Source organism: Caretta caretta, chromosome 11, assembly GCF_965140235.1.
Source record: "Caretta caretta isolate rCarCar2 chromosome 11, rCarCar1.hap1, whole genome shotgun sequence".
NCBI lineage: Eukaryota > Metazoa > Chordata > Testudines > Cheloniidae > Caretta > Caretta caretta.
In genome coordinates this window covers 27,949,904-27,970,901 of record NC_134216.1, presented here as the reverse complement: position 1 = coordinate 27,970,901, position 20,998 = coordinate 27,949,904, and the positions used below count along the sequence as shown (strand labels likewise).

General features: G+C 39.3%; 1 protein-coding gene across 1 annotated transcript in view; it reads left to right on the top strand.

Moving 5' to 3' along the window:
• Window positions 1-20,998, top strand: part of NEB (nebulin) — a 195,069-nt gene that overhangs the window by 162,969 nt on the left and 11,102 nt on the right. Inside the window, exons 136-153 of the mRNA XM_075117652.1 lie at window positions 4,094-4,204; window positions 4,365-4,469; window positions 5,210-5,314; window positions 5,711-5,815; window positions 6,728-6,838; window positions 7,275-7,385; window positions 8,464-8,577; window positions 8,716-8,820; window positions 9,191-9,295; window positions 12,112-12,216; window positions 13,076-13,168; window positions 14,685-14,777; window positions 16,404-16,496; window positions 16,914-17,006; window positions 18,150-18,242; window positions 18,783-18,875; window positions 20,031-20,123; window positions 20,765-20,857. Of these exons, the coding sequence (XP_074973753.1) occupies window positions 4,094-4,204; window positions 4,365-4,469; window positions 5,210-5,314; window positions 5,711-5,815; window positions 6,728-6,838; window positions 7,275-7,385; window positions 8,464-8,577; window positions 8,716-8,820; window positions 9,191-9,295; window positions 12,112-12,216; window positions 13,076-13,168; window positions 14,685-14,777; window positions 16,404-16,496; window positions 16,914-17,006; window positions 18,150-18,242; window positions 18,783-18,875; window positions 20,031-20,123; window positions 20,765-20,857 (1,821 nt within the window). The remainder of the gene's footprint in view (window positions 1-4,093; window positions 4,205-4,364; window positions 4,470-5,209; window positions 5,315-5,710; window positions 5,816-6,727; window positions 6,839-7,274; window positions 7,386-8,463; window positions 8,578-8,715; window positions 8,821-9,190; window positions 9,296-12,111; window positions 12,217-13,075; window positions 13,169-14,684; window positions 14,778-16,403; window positions 16,497-16,913; window positions 17,007-18,149; window positions 18,243-18,782; window positions 18,876-20,030; window positions 20,124-20,764; window positions 20,858-20,998) is intronic.

Below are 20,998 nucleotides of genomic sequence, written 5' to 3'. Positions count from 1 at the left end.
TATGTCATTTTCAACGCACATAATACACTGTAGATGAGGTTCACCTGTTCACTTAGCTTCCTGGTGTCAGAGTGGTACAATGCAGCCAGTGTGTTTCTGTAAATTTGGCCCCAAACCCTCTGGCAAAATAAATTCTGATTGCAATTATTTCAGGGCACATACTTTCTAATACTCCTTCCCAGCTCAGAAATCATGGGTATTATGGCTGTGTCACAGAGTGTGAAATGGCAGTGCACAGATTCCACAGCCTATTTTGCTCAAAAAGGAAAAAAGGGGTTTTACTGTTTTTCCATGTCTACATGTGATTACTGCATGCAACCGCAGCATGTTTAAACATCACCGGCTATATTTGTCAGGAAATAAGAATCTTTTCTTGGAGCTGGGTGCCTTTTAAGCCCACACTGCTCCATAAAAGCAAACTTTATGAGGAAAAGAAGAAAAGCAGCATAACTCATCAGTAATGATCAGAGCTCTGTTTTATGTGTTTTAGCTTCAGTTCTGGTTTTAAGTATAACCTGACCTTCCCTTAGTCTTTGAGTAACTTTTTTAACTGGCTTGATTTTCATCTTGAAAGAAACCGAGTTAGTTGAGTCTTGAAACTGATGTGGCATGTTTCTGTTGTTGTCTTCTTTGTCATGTTTACTTTTCTGGGCATTTCCTATTAGAGAAGCAGCATCTCACCCATCTTGTTAGCCTATCTTTATAAGACAGGTACCCATTTTGTTCTCTAACCATTCACCCTTTTTTGTTTTCTCTGTGTGTCTGTTGTAATTATTTTTAATTTGGAGCTACGTTTAGTTTCCCCCTTCTGTGATCATTTCTTTTCTTATAAGTTCAGCAAAAGTGAACTACTCTACTTATGGGCCTGATTCTGATTATTACACCAGTGTGTCTCCATGGACTTTAATGCATTTACACCTGATTTACACCTTTGTGATATCAGAATCAGACGCTAAGTGTTGCTCTTGAATGGCAAAAATGTTGTTGTTCTTTGTTTTCTTTCAGCAAGTGTAGAGCATGAAACTGTGTATGGATAAAATATGCTAAAGAATTTAAAAGCCAAGAATAAGTGGACTGTGATTTATCTATGCATTGAAGCATCTTTTGTGTTTACTAATATGGAACTGTATGCTACTATTTCTGTAAATGTGTTTAAAGCATCGGTATCATTCCCAGCATGAGCCGTTCCTTTCATCAGTTATGTCTGTCAGCTCTTCTGTAGATGACTTCTTTCATTTGATTATTTGTATAAATAGCACTTGTGGATTTGTTTTTACTGGAGAATTATTGATGGCTAGTGCTGGGAAGGGTCTCCTGTCCCTTCCTCACCACCACAGTCTCTTACCCTCGCACTGTGGGTGAGAGAAAGGAGGTGTCATTGCCTCACCCCCTTTCCACACCCACCTGTGGATCAGCAAGGGGCAGCACGTAGAATATCTCTGGTGGCTGAAGCTCAATTAGAGTGACCACACACGCACAGACTCACACCTACCCACACCTACAATGTGGGCTCTGGTTGTAAAAGTTAGAATGTGACCCTAAACTCTTGAGAGGCAACTAGTTGAAGTTTCAACTTCAGTGGGATCAGAATTTGGTCCTAGCTGCAAGATCTCATGTAGCTTTGGTCCTAGCTTTAAGATCTCTGCTGAAAGTACCTCAGCAACCCCCGATGGCAAAATCTTCTTATCAAAATGACTTTCCTGTTCAAAACATGTCCCAAACTGAAGTGCAAGGGTCCCTGTCCTGCATATTTGTAGACATTGTGAACAATGATCATCCCCTGTAGGTCCACAGGAAATAGTCACCTGCAACTAAACCTAGAGCCAGTGAGAGATCACCAGGGGTGAAATCTTGATCCCATTAAAGTCAGTGGCAAAATTCCCATTGATTTCAACAGGGTCAGAATTTCACCCTATGTCTGCTGAACTTTCATGAACTTTCACTGATGTTCATGGATATGGTTTAACCCGAGCCTCCACCTTAATTCAGAGTGGGTCTAGGGATCTTGCTTAGCCTGTTGTGCACCCCAGTTCCTAATGATTAGTTTAAATTTACCCTTTCTGAAGATGTGACCACTCTCTCTTTTTGTATGTATCACCTCTTTTTGGTTAAGATAAATTGTAGTATCTTCATTGTGCACCTGAAAATATTTCTGCTGCCTCATTTATGCTACTACCTCTTGAATATTTAGGTAGTTTTCATATCTCCCTCTTCTCTAAGCCCTGGTCTACGCTAGGACTTTAGGTCGAATTTAGCAGCGTTAAATCGATGTAAACCTGCACCCGTCCACACGATGAAGCCCTTTATTTCGACTTAAAGGGCTCTTAAAATCGATTTCCTTACTCCACCCCTGACAAGTGGATTAGCGCTTAAATCGGCCTTGCCGGGTCAAGTTTGGGGTACTGTGGACACAATTCGATGGTATTGGCCTCCGGAACCTATCCTAGAGTGCTCCATTGTGACTGCTCTGGACAGTACTCTCAACTCAGATGCACGATTGTCTGCCGTTGCTCTGACGCAGGGAGGGGTGACTGACGACATGGCTTACAGGGTTGGCTTACAAGGAGTTAAAATCAACAAAGGGGGTGGCTTTACATCAAGGAGTATTTCAGGCAGGACTTCACGGAGGGTTCCAATAAGAAATGGTGCACCTAAGTTATTGTTCTTATTGGAACAAGCAGGTTGGTCTGGCTTCTGATTGATACATGGCTGGATTTACCTTACTGCACCTTCTCTGTGAGTGACTGCAGTGTGACCTAGAGGAATGAGTCCCCTAGACGGGGGGCGGAGGGGGGGGGTTGCAAATGAGTACAAAACAAATCTGGTCTATTTCTTGTTTTGATACACTCCATCTATCTTTTACATCTTTGGCTGGCAGCAGATGGTGCAGAAGGACTGCATGCCATCCACATCTCATGGCTGCTCAGAAGAAGATGGTACAAGAGGACTGCTAGCAATCCGTATCGCCTGCCTGCTCACCATAAGATGGTTCAATAGGACTGACTGCAGGACTAAAGAGAATGACCTGATCAAGTCACTCCAAATTTAGTCCCTCCGCCCATGTCTGCCCAGGCGCTCCTGATCGACCTCACAGAAGCGACCAGGAGCACCTCGGACATGACGATGATGGCTACCAGTCCTATTGCACTGTCTGCTGCCACAAGTCAAGGGGTTGCTGCTGCTGTGTAGCAATGCAGTACCACGTCTGCCAGCACCCAGGAGACATACGGTGACAGTGAGCTGAGCGGGCTCCATGCTTGCCATGGTATGGCGTCTGCACGGGTAACTCAGGAAAACAGGCGCAAAATGATTGTCTGCCCTTTCTTTCACGGAGGGAGGGAGGGAAAGGGGGCCTGACTACATGTACCCAGAACCACCCACGACAATGTTTTAGCCCCATCAGGCATTGGGATCTTAACCCAGAATTCCAATGGGCAGCGGAGACTGCGGGAACTGTGGGATAGCTACCCACAGTGCAACACTCCAGAAGTCGACGCTTGCCTCGGTACTGTGGAAGCACTCTGCCGAGTTAATGCACTTAATGCACTTAGAGCATTTTCTGTGGGGACACACACACTCAAATATATAAAACCGATTTCTAAAAAAACGACTTCTATAAATTCGACCTAATTTCATAGTGTAGACATACCCTAAGATACACATATTAAGCTTCTCTAACCACTCTATGTACAATTGCCAGTTGGTCCCTTTGGGTTGGATTCTACAGTCATACATGCCTGCACAACTCCCACTGATATAAACATTGGCCTATCTTATTTAGCTATTTTTTGTCAATGTTTTTTTTAAAAAAAATCTTTTTCAATTTACCAGCCTTATCTGCATGTGAGGAGCTAAAATCTGTGCATTGAATGAAAGCTATGAATGGTGTCTTGTAAAAATTGAATGTGCATTTTCTTTCCCACGTCAGGTGATCTCTAAAAGATCTTTTATTCCAATGGATGTCTTAAAATTATTGCATTTTTTGATCCTCTGTTCACCATCAGACTCTTTGTGAATGTGGGCTTCTTCAGTCTCTGGCACAAGACAGGCTAATGTTCAGGAATAATTGAAATGCTTTGTTGTTTTCAATTAGTTGAAGTACAAAGCAAAATTTGACAAAGAGAAGGGTAAGAGGCCGAAGTATGACTTGAAGGAGGCCAAGATCTACAAGACCTTGAAAGATGCTCACAACATCGCTAGTGAGGTATGCCTATTCATTACAATCTTTTTTGCATTTTCCAGGGGGGTTTTAAAATTTTGGCTTTGACTAGCAGAGTCCTACTTTGTGTTACTAATACATTATATATTAAAAGCTTGATTTGGAGTCTTCTTTCCTGATTTTGTTTGATATTTCATTCCTGTAGGTTAAATATAAGGCGGATCTAAAGAAACTTCACAAGCCTGTGACAGACATGTCAGAATCGCTGATAATGAACCATGTCCTGAGTACAAGTCAACTCTCCAGTGCTGTAAGCTCATTAACTAACCCCAGATCTATTTGATTTTCCATTCCCATTCTGTATTGACCTCTGCTAACAATTTCTATAACAGCTCCATCCTTTACTGTTCTGAGGACATCACCTGGTAGTGATCTCTTCCTCTCCTACCTAATGATTATTACCTACCCAACTAGCAACATTAATACATCCAGCCTTTGGACACTGAAATCTATATATGTAGAACTGCTACTATTTTCAAACCTCTAACCATTTTTTAACTGTAATCATTTTTTACATTTTCGACTGATCATATCTCACTAACAAATACCAGGTTTCTTTTCCATTTTCTCCTTTTTTTGCAATTCTTTCCTATTTATTATTATTTGTGACTTTCTTTTTTACTGTTTTTAATGGGATTTTTGTGTTTACTCTCACCCTACTGTAGTATCACAGAATGATGGCTATGTCTAATATAGCACTTCAGAATGATATAAAAGATCAGTCATTATTACATGACATAACCCTATTTCTTTTCTTTTCCTGGTGTAAAATAAAATCTTGGTCCATTTTGAGATTATCAGAAAGGACAAATGTCCACCCCAAATCTTTAGAAATAAATCTATTTGGGGGTTGCTTTCCCCCCACCTCCCTCATTTTGTTAGATTTCAAATTGCTATTTGATGTGCCGTTGAAGTGTTTGCATTAGTTGGGCCTAGGAAGTAGACCTGATCAGGTTTTTATTGAGGTGGTACTTGATGCCTTCCCTTCAGTACCAGTACAAGAAGCAATATGAGAAGAGTAAGGGTCACTACCATGTGGTGCCAGATAACCTTGAACAGCTTCATCTAAAGGAGGCTACAGAACTACAAAGTCAAGTAAGTTGGTCAAGTGTTTCTCATTCATCCATTTACTTTCAATGTCATACAGTTACTACAATTACCCCTAGAGGGCTCTCTGATATGGAATGAGCCCTATGCCAACCTGCTGTACACAGAAGTCAGTTAGAAACATTTTCTCATTTATTTTTATTGAACGCTCACTATATGTATGCATATTTTTGACACAATAGCAAGTCTGTCCCGTCCATGTCTTTAACCTGTGATGGCAGCGGATAGGAGCCGTGTGCATTTCAGTGAGAGCGCCAGAGACTGCAGTTCATTTTCTAATGGAAGTCTGTTGACTGAACGAAACAGACACCTATAAGTCCATGAGCTGGTATAGCAGCTACTTCTCTGCTAATTCGGAGGGTAACTTGGGTCTCCTGTTGTCAGGTGAAATACAAGGAGAAGTATGAAAAGGAGAAAGGAAAAGCCATGCTGGACTTTGAAACTCCAACATATATCACTGCCAAGGAATCTCAGCACATGCAGAGTGAGGTAAGATGCTTCATCAGCGAACTCAGTAGAGTTAGATTTAGGAAACCTCTGTATAGTGCTGTTTCATTATTATGTTTTCACAGTGAACTGAAAATGGTTGGGGATAAACCTTGAGTGGTGTTGTGCCCTGTAAACTATAGTTACATTGTAATGTAAGTTCCATTATACCTGCATTACCAATGGAACCATACTTCGTTAATTCAAGGGATTTCAGTGTGTAACTATAAAGGATGTACCTCTGACACTCTGTCTACATCAATAAACTGTAATAAAGTAGCCTATACTTGACCAATAACTTTGAGTCTATGGGAGAAATACAGTATGAGATTACCATTTCACTGAAGGTTTTGCAGCATAATGTATTACGGGACTTATCACAGTCTATGGGAAGATTTTTCAAACTGTTAGTGTAAGTGCTCAGAATATAATTTTTATTGGAGACCTATATTTTTCAGCAACTCCGTTTAATTGCTGTTTGTCTCTGATGTCACAGTATTTTTCATTGGCCTGTCATTCTATCCTTTCAAGCAGTTATTTCTTATCAGCTTTAAGTTTTGATCTTGTTTTGTCACGTTGAGAAACTTATACATGTTGAAACACACTTGTATAAGGTGGTCAGTCATGCTGTTTGGGTGCTTCCATGGATTGTTTGAACTTCTTGCCATACACAGACAATTAGAAACACTTCTGATACAGGGTCAGCTCCAGCTTCCATTGAAGCCAATGAGAGCTGTTTCAAAGACTTCAGTGGGAGTAAGGTTACACCCACAGTTACCTTCCTGGAGATGGTGACACTGTGAAATCACTGGAGATAATTAGAAGTTGCTCTTTTGTCCTGGTGCATTTATTTTGAAGCAAAATGAAAAAAGTAATAAATATTTGCTTTTTTTCCCTTCTTCCTACTCCTATTAGAAAGAATATAAGAAGGACTATGAGGAGTCCATTAAAGGCAGAAACCTTGCTGGCCTGGAGATTACACCATCTTTCTTACATGTCAAATATGCAACCAAAATAGCAAGCGAGGTAGCAGCTACTCTGCATTTACTTCCTCTATTGTGCCAAATAATTCCACTAATTAACCTCACCAGTATTCCACCAGTATTCACTAATTAACCTCACCTCATTGCTTACCATGTATGTTAAGTATGTTTTCAGATGCCTTTGTACCATGATGTAATTTGTTGCATATGTTAATTCCACTAACTGTTAACCGTATTCACATTTATTGTGTCCCTTTACATCAACATAATTGTTCCTGTGTGTGTGCATCCATAAGAGTTTAGAATGAGTTCTGATCTCTGTCTTTAGAGAGTATATAACTCCAAACAATATTCTTTGTTACTTAAAACAAAACAAACAACCCCTCCCCTGCCCCCGTTCGGTCTCATTTTTTCTTTACATCAGAGTAGTGGAATGATAACTATTTCTGCAGTTTTCCCTTCTTTTTTCCTTCCTATAGAAAGAATACAGGAGGGATCTAGAGGAAGGTGTCAAAGGTAAAGGTATGACACTCTTGGAGGAGACTCCAGACATGTTAAGAGCAAAGAATGCAACTCATATCCTAAATGAGGTAAGTCAAGTTACTAGCTGGAATAAGGCCTGACTGGAACTAGAACCATTCCACAGCATTAATGCACAAGGTGACATTAACACAGAATGATAAATGTTGCTGGACATGGACTTTGGGGAAGGGAAGAGTATTCCAGTGAGCTGCAGAATGGGAGCTAGCACTTGCTGAGCACTATTCATGACTCTGCAACTGACTTTATGTATGACCCTGTGCAAATCACTTTAACTATACTGCATATCTGTAATAGAGGTATTTCACAGTAACCTCTCTCACTGGAGTAGCTAAGTTAACGCATGTTTCTAAGGGCTTCACCACCACTGGATAAAAGGAGACTTCCAAATGCAAATTATTATTATTATGGTATGTCAATGCAATACTTCAAATTAAATGTACCTGATAACTGGCAAAGGGGATATTTGAATTTGTAATATATTTGTATTGATGCTGCACCAAATTTTGCAGTTCAAGTTTATTTTATTACCATAATTTATATTACAACTGATAATGGGCCAAATGTAGCAAAGTTTCTGGTTTAAATTACACTGACTTGCACCAAATAGATCCTTTGAACCCCAGGGAAGATTCATCCTAGTGTTTCTGCGACTGTGCTTCACAAAGTTACCATCGGGGGGGAAGCATTAATTCTCGAGGTTTTAAAGCTGCTATCGTACATTTTTCAGACAGCACTAGCGTCTCATTGCCCACCTCCCAGCACAAGTGGCTGGTCACTGCTTTGTACTTCCACCACCTGGTCCTTAGGGGAATTTCTGCCCTGAGACCTTGCTCCAAGGTTTATGACGCCACTGTCAGCACCACCTTGAAATAAACCTGGCTCATGACATTTGTCCATTTACTGCTGTATTGTGTTGTCTGTTCTGAACATTTACATAGTTTTTATTGAAAATAAACTGTCATGAGTTAATATAATTGAATTTAACGTTGTGGTTTTGTGTGTATGATTGTCATATGCCATTTCTAGATGGTAGAGCTATTGTAATGAGACTCTAGCTAAAGTTGCCAGAGCCATCCGATTCCACATATATATATATCGTTTTCAAATTATTATCTTCACCCATAGAAAGAGTACAAGAAAGCACTGGAGCTCGAAATCAAAGGAAGAGGTCTGACAGACCTGGCTTTGGAAACACCAGATTATATGAGGGCAAAGAATGCCACTGACATTGCCAGTCAGGTCAGTGTGAATAGCGCAGACATAAAACCTGATGACTTTTTAAAAAGAAACCTTATGAAGAGTATTTTCTGAGTAGATGAGAGAAGACAGTGATCATAGATATGATTGAGGGTCCCTAATTTAAATGTTTTCCAACAGATTAAATATAAGCATTTGGCAGAAATGGATAAAGCCAATTACACCTCTGTTATCGATACTCCAGAGATCATTCATGCCCAGCAGGTCAAGAACCTTTCAAGCCAGGTAATGAGATTTAAAGAATCATGGTTGTTGTTCATTCTCAGTGAGTCTCTCCCTTACTTGATCATTAACAGAGGCTAATTCAAGCAGATTTTGTCTTAAAGTGAATTAAACTAACTGGCTGTAACAAAATTCAGGAGAGAACGCTGGACATATGCTACCAAAGAACTGTCAGTCTAGCATCTCTGACCAACATTAACGTCAGTCAACATTTAAAAAAAAAATCCTGCATAAAGATTATTTTATGTGTCTGTATCGGCCACTGCATTGCTCGCTACTGTTTAAACTTGCATTAATCAGCAGTAAAAAATGCTGTACTATTTTTTTATTATCTTTAACAGAAAACTATCTGTTTTTAACATTGATTTAACAGAAAAAATATAAGGAAGATGCAGGAAGGACCATGTCACACTACCTGGCCGTTGTAGACACACCAGAAATGCTGAGAGTCCGTGAGAACCAAAAGAACTTTAGCACTGTACGTACATGTACCAAGCCATTGTTTATTGTCACACAACAGAGAATGTCCATTTCCCATCTAATTAGTTTGTTCCTGTTTTAAGACCCTTATCCTTATGGCCCTACCAAATTCACAGTCCATTTTGGTCAATTTCACGGTCATAGGATTTAAAAAATTTAAATCACTGAAATCTTCAAATTTACAATCTAAAATTTCACAGTGTTGTATTTGTAGGGGTCCTGACCCAGAAAGGAGTTATGGGGGACGTGGGGGGTTGCAAGATTATTGGGGCGGGGGGGGGTGCGGTATTGCTACCCTTACTTTAGTGCTGGTGCTGGCAGGGCGCTGCCTTCAGAGCCGGGTGCCCAGCCAACAGCCGCCAGTCTCTGGCCGCCCAGCTCTGAAGGCAGCGCAGAAGTAAGGGTGGCAATACTATGACCCCCCCCCCCAAATAACCTTGTGACCACCCCACAACTCCCTTTTGGGTCAGGACCCCCAATGTAAGACACTGGTCTCCCCCACGGAATCTGTGTATTATAGGGTAAAAGCACAGGCCACAACTATTGCCATAACATGGGGGGATTGGGCAACGCTATTTGCCTCATCTTCCCCCAACTCTCATGTACCAGGCTTTTAAGTGGGTCCAGTGTGGGGTTACAGAGCCCCCACCATATAACCTATGACTCAAGGTAGGCAGTCCTCTGCTTACTTGCAGGATTCAACTTGCTGTTCTCAAGCCCCTCACTCCTTTGTGCCGGGGTCAGAGGGTACCAGAGGAGCGACTTTAGTCTGTGAAGACTTCAGGTATCCTCTTCTCCCCAGTGCACAGAGAACCACCTGATCTCTCTTAGCTCCGGGAACTGGCTCTTTTAATCTTTGTCACTACGCTTCCAGCAAGTGTCTAGTATCGTTAAAAATGAAATAGTCATGCAGGTTACTAATACTATTTCTCTAAATCATGCTCTGTTTAACATAACTGTGCCTCCATGATGATGTGAGGAAGGCAAAAACAACCTCCCCCACCAGACTTCTGCCAAGTCAGCCAGAGTAGGAAAAGTTCCTTCCTGACCCCCAAACTAGAGGATTGGTCAGACCCACAGCCAGGGCTGTCCTTAGGCATACACGGCGGCGTAGGGCACCTGAAAATTTGGGGCACCTCTGGGTCTTATTGTCCATCCCCCGCCTCTTCCTATCCCTGTTCTGACCCTTCCTGCAGGCTGCCACCATAGCTGGCTGCTGCAGCCTCGTGAGTCTTCCTCCGGAGGGGATCTAGTACTTAAAAGTGAAAAGGCTTTCCAGCCTGCCAGACCTGTTAGCAGATTGAAACTGTTAAAGAGCCATTCAAGTGGTAATGAAGCATTTGCCAATCCCCAGGTATACACCGTCAGGGTATGTCTTCATGACCACCGTGGAAGTGCTGCTGCGGCCACACTTTAAGGTGGCAGTGTAGACAAGGCCTCAGGTTCTGCATTTACTGACAAAACCAGTTGTGCATTACTGTGATACCTATTCAGGGCATGTTAGTCTACAGGATCTTAGTTTAAAATTTGCTTTAAAAATATTTCATTAGTGTGTTGCTGAAGATTATAAAATCACATCTCTAAAACAATCCTTGCATAGCTTTTTAGATGCACAGTCTGAGTATTCCTCTTTAGCCTTAAATGCTTGGATCTTCAGACATATAGTTTTTTAAATAAATCCTTCAAAAGACCACCCTTATCTAAAATACACATGCGAGCCGGGGCTGCCTCAGGCATAGGGGCCCCATTAATCCTAAGAGTGGCCTTGCCCACAGCCTCCTAAAAAACACAGTTCCTATGCTACAAAATACAAGGAAGGAAGGTGTAGCTGCTTAAATGGCGTAAGAGGGTCTCAGGGTGTGTCTATACTGCAGCTGGGAGCAAGCCTTGTGCTAATAGGGCTTGATCTAGTGTGCTAAAAATAGCAGTACGGATGCTGTTCGGGCAGAAGCTTGGGCTCTTAAGGCCATCCAACACCCTGGGTCTGAACTTGAAAGGCTAGGCCAAGTCTCTGCCAGAGCCATAATGATCACACTGCTGTTTTTAGCACACTAGATTGAGTCCTGCTAGCCTGAGTCTCTCTACCTGGGCTGGGGCGTTCACTCCCAGCTACAGTGTAGCCATACATCAGTGGTTCTCATCCTATTTACCATTGTGGCCACATATTCAGCTCTCCATGTGTTATGTGGACTGCATCCACACCATGTAGCTATACTACCTGTAAGACCCTGAGGCTGAAACATGGGCCACAGCTGTGTATTGGTCCGAGAATCATGACCAAACAGAGGTGGGGACAAATTTACATTTAAAAGGGTGGGAGGGGGAAGCAAAGCAATCAACTCCCAGCTGCCTCTGGTTGGCCAATAGAAGGAAGAGAACCCCTCTTCCGAGTAGGATGGATCATCCCTGCGTTCCTCTAGCATTCACATCCTCCTGTTTCTTGGGGCTGTCCACTTCAGTGCTGGTATTATTAAGTTTCCCACCTGTTGAGCCTGGTGGAAGGCATTAGTTTTCAATGGTGTGATTTTTCCCTAGTTCGCAGTAGTCACCTTTCTAGAATTTTTTTTTAAATTTTAAGACTCTATTACTATTTTTATTCTGATTAGCTGCAATCTGGGAGAGTATATTTTACATTCATGGATTGTAAAAAATCCCACCACATGTGATGACGTTTAAAAGTCTCCTCAGAATATATCCTTGACAAATCTTTTATCTTCTATCTTTAAAAAAGAAAGCTTTTAAAAAGACAAGAGTAAACTCTTATGGACTAGAGTTGATATCCTAACCACATCTTTCTTTTCCTTTTTTTAATAGCTTCACTACCAGTGGGATGCAAAGAACAGTAAAGGAAAAGTTATAGTGGTACAAGATACACCAGAAATACTGCGTGTTAAAGAAAACCAGAAGAATTTCAGCTCGGTATATTTATTTTACACATGTTCAATGCTAACTCAAATAGCTCCATTTTAATATTTTAAAAACACTTTTTAGAACTTTTCTTGTATCCACTTATGTCCACGTGTAGCCTTACTAACTTCAGTGGAGCTGAGTTAAGCATGTGCATGAGAATTTGCAGCCTCAGGTCTTTAGTGTTTCATACTAATTTTACACTTATGGTTCGCTGACTTTTACTACCTGTCATATCTGTTGCTGCTTGCGCGAACGTCTCACTCACTTTCTGTTTTGACAGTTAAGCCATCCTGTGTGCAGTATTATTAGTGTTCACCCTTATTTTGTCATCTGGCCAATGGCCATCTAGTGCTGTGAGCTTGGAGTGCAACAATCTTGATGTGATGCAAATGTCACCTTTTAACAGTAAATGAACTACGTCTGTCCTGGTTTGTTTCACATTTCACATGATTTATCTTAAGGAGTTAAGTATTTTCCTTGTGTCATGTTCACATTGGTCACATTGTACGTTTAACAACAGAAGTCTGTCCAAACTCTGGAGAGTGATACATTTCAGTCTTAAACTAAATGCTGCAAAATTGAATACTATTGTCCATAAAATGTGCTACTGCAAATAAAAATGACCCAAACCCTTTGTTTCCACAAGGGTCACTGCTTGTAGTAGGAGAGACTCTTCAAGATAGGCAAAGTAAACTTTACCGGCCTTATTTTGCACCAGTTACAGATAGAGCTCAGAATTGGCTATGAGCCTGTACCTTTGTATATTAGTTTGGCCCACCCACTTTCAGATGTTTTGTAGTCACTCTCTAGGAGGGACAATATTGTGTTTTCTGTGCTTAACTTTGTTGTTTTGTTTCTGAATATTAAGATTTTATATAAAGAAGATATTGGAACAGGAACAGCTATTGAAAAGACACCTGAGATGCAGAGAATTAAACAAACCCAGGACGCAATTAGCACGGTACAAAACAATGGATTTCTAACACTCTACCTGTGCTAATACAACTCAAATAATTTCCTCTTTCGCGCTCGTTTCCTTATCTGGTGCTAACAGCAGTTTTGGCATTACTGATGACATTAAGGGTTATTTTAGAACCTTTGCCTATTACCATTTGTCAAAAAATAGTTTCCTAACAACTTTTAAAGTTTTATTTTCTTCAATATTTGGGATAGCTCTTACTAGGAAAATCTTTCTAATGATTAACAATATGCTAATTATAATCCTTTTCTAAAACATGGAAGTGCTCATTCTAATTATAATCTCTCCCCAAACATGTAATTTAACACATTTTTATATCAAGTTTACTTTACATAAAAGTTTTAATATTCTAAAGGATGAATAAGGATTTATTTATGCATGTTGGCAAATGCAATTGTAAGTATTTAGCCTACATACAGTTTATGCTTTTAATGCTGATGTCATATTAGGGCAAGGGATACTAAAGCTTGCCTCTTCATTCGAATGTTTGCTTGATGATGGTGGGAGAAATTTGTTCTTGAGGGGTGTCTTTTATTTTGCATCTTGTAAAAAAAGGAGACAAAACTAATTTTTTTTAAATTGACTCTTGTGTGCAGCCTGACCCATGTTGGATAGGATATGTTTCATAAATCCAAAACTTGAACACCTACATTCATATAGAAAGCAAGTAGCAAGGTTACAGGTCTGTTCAGTGTATTTAGATTTATGTTAAAAATCAGTTTCAGTCCACAGTATTATGAAACTGAGCTATTAATGGTAGCTTCAACTGTAGCTGAGATTCCCTCTGCTCACAGCATTACTGTGAAAAGGACTGGAATGCTTTAAAAGCAGAGACCTGCTTTTAAACTGGATTGCTCTGTTGGTCAAAAGTGCAGACACATCTCTGGTCCTATTGAAATGAGTGGGATCTGCAGGTTCTCAAAGTCTTTGGAAATCAGGCTAATTCTGTTTCGGTAGTTAAATATGGATTTAGGTGCCTAACTTTAGGCACTTAGGCTAAGATTTTCAAGTGACTAGCAATTTTGACTGCCTTCATTTTTTTGGTGCCTAAGTGATACATCTCAAATTAGGCCCAAATTTTAGCAGTCATGTGATCAGCACTTTCAAAATACCATGCCCTCTTGAAGGTGTCTCAAGTTGGATGCCCAAATCTTGGGCTCAGGTTTGAACATTTTACTTTAAGAAGCTAAGATTGTCTTCCTCTTTACTCTGGGTTCAATTATTGGTTGATTGGTTTCTGATGCCATGGCAATTCTGGCTCTTTTAAAGACTTGAGAGCCAAAAGATTCATCATCTGTGCCCTAGAGAAACCCTCTGCTCCTGTCTATTCCATTAGAATTTATTGAAATCTGGGTCTCAGAAGGATGTATGTAATGCTTTAAGTTTCAGTAAGTTCTAAATGATCTGATTCTTTGTTCTGTCATGTAATTGGTTACCATATACATATGTTTAATGAGCTTTAAGTATTTTTGTTTTTTGAATGTATGTGACTTTGCAGATTAAATATAAGGAAAGTATTGGAAAAGGAATTCCAATTTCTGATCTTCCAGAAGTGAAACGTGTGAAGGAGACACAGAAGCACATCAGCTCGGTAGTGGCTGATATTTTCTGCACTCATCTGTGTGACCTGCACAGTCATAACACTATGCTTGCATTACTAAATAGTCCTCCTTTCCTTTCTAATAAATGCTGTCATTTCCAACTAGGACTTTCAGGGAGGTATGCCCTTTGTAGAGCTCAAGCTTTAACCTCCCTTAGCATTAATGGCTGTTGCCTGTTGAAGAGAGAATGTACCTCTCAATCTTTATGAGCAACAGCAGGGTACTAGAATCCAGTTTTCTTCACTACTCAAGCTTGGAGCTTGATAAACTCAGCCACTTCGCTGATTTAATTCTAAATAGGTGGTTAAGAACAAAAAAATGGTCAGGTAGTTTCTTAAACAATTCTGCAGTGTTGTGAATGGTTGGAGGGAAATCTCACTAAAAGTATCTGGAGCCATATTAATTGTCACAAAATCCAGTTACAGTTCTGAGTATAAACAGCATCTTGGCCTTCTTTGTTACTCTGTTGTTAAAGAGCTACTGATTTTTAGGTGACATTCCTCTTAACTTCAGTGAGAGCATTGCATGTAGACTCATGAGCAGATGTGGTCCTTTGCTTATTGATACCTCAGTTATTCACCACAAAAGAGTTATCTTGAGTGATGGCAAAGTCCTTATAAGTGAGTATAAGTAACCTTTAAGTAATAACTTTCCCTTTCCTGTCCCCTGTCCCACCATTTCCCTCTGAGCTCCTTCTGGTACTAATTGTTTTTTACAGTTCAGTTTTGCATAATCTGGTTATATTTTCAAACTACACTGGTGTTTGCTAACCTTGGATTTACCTCATCTCTTGCTTCTCATGCTTTGAATGCTTTATTTACCATATATTCTAACCATTTTCTGGTTTTGGTGGCATACTGAAGGCATATACTGCAGTATGTACATCCATTTTAGTGATTTACAAGTTACATCTCTAACATAATTGTAGTTCTGGTTCTTATGATCAGACTTTGGACTGAGGCATTTTATATGCAATTTCCTTTCATGAAAATGCAAGCAATTATTTGGTCAAATAATTACAAATGAAGACAAATCTAACTGTATGAGAGCTGAAATTCGGATGCGCTTTCTCATCAGAAAACTAAAACAAAATGGAGGGACTAGAGTATTATTAATAGGTAAGACAGGGTAAATCTTGAAAGGGCACTTCATGTGCAGTGGAGCCCCATTGCTAAGTCTCTATACAGTGCTTTCAAAATGTACTACACAAGCCTCTGAGAATTTTAGTCATATGTTGACACTATAATATAACATTTCTCTCTCTGAAAATGTTAATTACAGGAAAAGTAGCACATGGGAATTTTCAAAACCAAATCAATGTGGTTTTTTTTGAAGAACTGCAACAGTTTTAGACCCCAGATCAGCTATGCATTTAAGCATGTGTGTAACTTTAAGTGGGCAATCCCATTGACTTCAGTATGTTCATGTACTTAAAATTAGATGCCTGTCCAACTACCTTGAACCAGGGCCTTAAAAACACAAACCTGCAGCCAAAATAAAATGTGCACATATTTACATGTAATCCAAACAAATTACATATCCAGCTTCGGTTAGGTTTCTGTGAAAAGTGAGCAGTCTTCTCATCACCTCTGTGGGTGCTTATGTTCCTTCTGCAGGTGTTGTACAAAGAGGATCTTGGGACAGGAATCCCAACACCTATGACTCCAGAGATAGAGAGAGTCAGACGCAATCAAGAACACATTAGCACGGTATTTCTCAAATAAATAAAACAACTCATCCTTTCACAATAACATCCTAACAACCATTCTTTGTTTCTTCAATGATTTAGAAGAAAACTACCAACATGAAATATTTAACTCATCTCCTGCCATTCCCGTTGTGTTTTTAACCTTTTGAGTGATTTACAATTTTATATGCATTAAAAACAAAACAAAAAAACACCTGGAGGTCAGCAGTGAAATTAACATGGCATTTTCCCTCTGTCTGTTTGTTTAAGTTTAACTCACCAGCTTCTGAGTATTTATGGAATAATCAACCACCATGCAGCTGCCTTTAGCATTCACCTCTAGAAGTGTGGAATAGTCAATACTGTTACTAAACACTGCTCATCACATAGCCAGATTTAATAACCTTGCCTGGTTTGAGTACTTTCTTGTACCTCACAGGTTTTGTACAAGGAGGGCTTGGGGACTGGGATCCCAACACCTGTCACTCCAGAGATGGAGAGAGTCAAACGCAATCAAGAGATCGTTAGCTCGGTATTTCCAAAAGAAAACAACAATCCCGATAACTCCTCCATTAACTCCTCCATATTAAATTTCTTCCTTTAACCCTTCACAGGGCTTTGAATCACAGCCCTTTTTTTTAACTGAACCACTAAACCTGTCACCATCCTAGTACGGCATTTTAATTTTCCATCCCAGTCTAACGTAGTTGTTATAAATATTTCCTTCTGTGAAATTTTAACCATATTTACCCTACCACATTTCCTTATATATTTCCCCCATTGCAAAACGTGATGTTCAGAGTGGATTCCCATCCTCTTCCTCAATAACACAGTAGATGTTTCTAATAGCCTTTGCATCACCATGTCAGTGCAGTGCAAATGTAAAATAAAACCTAACCTTTCTTTAAAGCAATAGAATGTAGTTAGAACATGACATGTCTTTCTTTTGTTGTTGCCGTGTTGGATGCTTTTCTTGTATCCTGCAGGTCTTTGTAAACAGACCCGGGGCAGCATTGCTGTGTTCCAGAGAGGAAGAGAATTACATACATAATGAAGATTAATTATAGTACTCACAATCCTCTAGGATAAATTCTTCTGGTCCTAATACATTCCATTCGAATTGCCATCCACAATTCATGAGTTTTACATCATGATGCTTTTTTATTATTATTAACTTTTTTGTGTCCCTGTTTATATGGGGGGAGGTTTGAATTCATTTTATACCGGCTCAAACACCATAGTTTTGAAAATCTGTCCTGACTTCAGATTCTTATGCCACTTAGGAGAATACAATGTAGTTACACTTTTTGATACATGTACTTACCACAAGCTACTCTGATCTCATTTAAACTGGTACAAGTCTGGAGATATCCATTAAAATCAGTGAAATCACTCCAGATTTACAATGAAATAAATTAAATCAGAACCTGGCCCACTTGTGCCTTCATATTTCCCCAAGCATCTCTTATTGATGGGAATTGTGGGTGCATAGCTGAGGTCACAAATACTGCATAATCATCAATATTAGCTCATTTTCCCTTTAACTTTTCCTAGTTTGGGGTCAGGATTGATATATAAAAATTGGATTCTTGATGCTTAACATATACATGATGTTAAGTAGAGATTTGTTGACTTGCTTCTTCTTTTTCTTTGACACTTCCTTGTTGCCACACAGGTGTTGTACAAGGAGGGCTTGGGGACTGGGACCCCAACACCTGTCACTCCAGAGATGGAGAGAGTCAAACGCAATCAAGAAAACTTTAGCTTGGTATTTTTTTAAAAGAAAATTGCTACCTTTCACTCCATTTCAGATGAACTTTTAAACATTTATAAAAGTTCCACCCTTTTCCTTTCCTGTAATCAACTTATAAAAATAAGACCATCGTCTTTCCAATTTTCAGTGATTATTACTTATTTCTTTTTTGTACTTTTTATGAGTTATGTAATTCTGAGGAACTCCTAACCACCATTTCCACCCCTCTATTTTCCAAACCTGTGTTTAACTTTTAAAAAACTAGAACTATTTTGAATTTTTAATGTAGCACTTTTGTTTTTGAAAGCCTCAATCCCCCTTTTTTCCACTGTAGTGCACGTAAAAAATAAGATATGGTATTTCTGCAAGTCTAAAGAATTCCATCCGAGTTTATCACAATTCCTGTATAACACTGATCTTAGCTAGCTTATTCATTAACACTTCCTGCTTTTTTGGTGCAGAGTGGATTTGGTAGACATAAAAATTGTATTCCTTATGCTCAACACTTACCTTCATCAAGTGGAGTATTATTGACACATCCTTGTTACTCCACAGGTGTTGTACAAAGAGAACCTGGGGACAGGAACTCCAACACCTGTCACACCAGAGATTGAGAGAGTCAAACGCAATCAAGAAAACTTTAGCTTGGTATTTTTCCAATGAAAAAAGTTTCCTTTAACTCATTTTTAAATGTTTTAACCTTTACCAAAATAACTATACTGCTATCCTTTCCCTGTAATCAACTTATACTGATAAAACCATCCTTTCCCCCATCTTTTACTGAAGTTTTCAGGGATTGATACCTTATTCCTATTCCTATGTTTTGTGGTTTAGATAATCCTGAACGTTGTTAGCTATTTTTTTTCTAATAACAGGCTTTTTTAAAAATAATTACCTCAATCCTTGATTTTTTTCTGGTTTAATGCACATAACAATTAAGACATGTTTGGCCAAAACCTCAGCTGATATAAATCTGTATAATTTCAATGCAACTACACCAATTTAGACTGCTGAGAGTCTGTCTCAGTATTTCTGCAAGGGCTTTAGTTAGTTAGTTAGTATTTAGGAGCAGACTGTTTCTTTTCTGTCATGTCAGATGCCTTTCGTCCCATCCTTACCTATCTCTCATGGTGCAAAGACTCTGAGTTGAATCCTTGTCTGTGGAATCTGGCATACCTTCATTTGAAGCTCTGGTCCTATGGGTCAAAATTGCCAGCATAGTTGCATTTCTTCGAGAGAAATTTCACATGTAATCAGACAGCAATGTTAAATAAGTATTTCTCCAGTACCATTCCCAAATGCGTTCTTTTTAATGTAACCCCTGTGCCCTTTTCAGAATAAGGCAGCAAGATTCCTTAATCTTAACTCTAGGCACCATTTTATTGATTTTTTTTTTATGACTCCTCCTCATTGCACATGTTATAGAGAATTTAGGGGAGGAACATCAATGTCTCTCTCTCCAGAAACACAGGGTCAAATACCATCAAGAAAATGTTATTTCATTATTTATGAAAAATCCCTTCATTCCTTTTTAAGCAACATTTTAAACTCTAAAATACCCTTTAACCCGAGATATTTCATGTGATCCATAAATAAAAACCCCTTTTTCCATCAAAATTGATCACAATATATTGTGTAGTACAATGACGCTACAGCTTTTATTTCATTAATTTGTCCTGCTTTTAGTCCAGGATGGCTGTGAAAAAATTGTATCCCTCACACTTCTCCCTTTCTGCCGGCACACAGGATATTATTGACTCTTGCTTTTTTTTTTTTTTTGGCTATTTCCATGTTACCCCACAGGTGTTGTACAAAGAGAACCTGGGGACAGGAACCCCAACACCTGTCACTCCAGAGGTTGAGAGAGTCAAACGCAATCAAGAAAACTTTAGCTCGGTATTTTTGAAAAGAAAAAAATTTCCTTTAACTCCATTTAAAATGCACATTTTAATCATTATAAAGAAAACAAAAACCACACACCCTATCCCTTTCACGTAATTAACTTATACCAATAAGACCATCCTCTTTCCATCATTTTACTGCAATTTTACAGTGACTGTTACTTACTTAATCTTCTTCCTAACTTTACTATTTGTATAATCCTCAATAATGTTAATCACTTTACTCCTTGTTTGAACCTCTTTTTTTTTTTTTGTCTGTTCTCTTGTTGGATATTTTTAAAAATCTCTGTTGTACCTGTCACTCACCATGCAAGGAACATGGGTCTGAATCTCCAATAGGATAGAGTGAGAGGTAGTCATAAAACTTTCTCGTGTAATCAGATTTAGTTTTTGATCCGTGTTTGCCAAGAAAACCATTCTCTGGTGGATTCAATACATATTCCACAATAAGACATTAGAATTATCTGGTCTTGAGCCCCTACTCTTTGCACAGCCAAACCTTTCATGGCATTCAGCCAGGATTTTGGGTGTACAGAGAAGCAGAATCAGACCAACTAGACTTAATACCTGACATAATGTGGTGCTTTATTAATTGTTGCTTTTCTGATTTTTTTTGGATGCTTCATTACCACACAGGTTTTGTACAAAGAGAACTTGGGGACTGGAACCCCCATACCTGTCACTCCAGAGATTGAGAGAGTCAAACGCAATCAAGAAAACTTTAGCTCGGTATTTCTGATAAGCAAAAAGTTCCCATTAACTCTGTTTCAAAATGAACTTTTTTAACAAATGACACTGACCTCCCACTATTTTAACCTATTTTTGTTCTGATGTTGTTGCTTTTAAAAACATTTTTAATGCCACATTTCT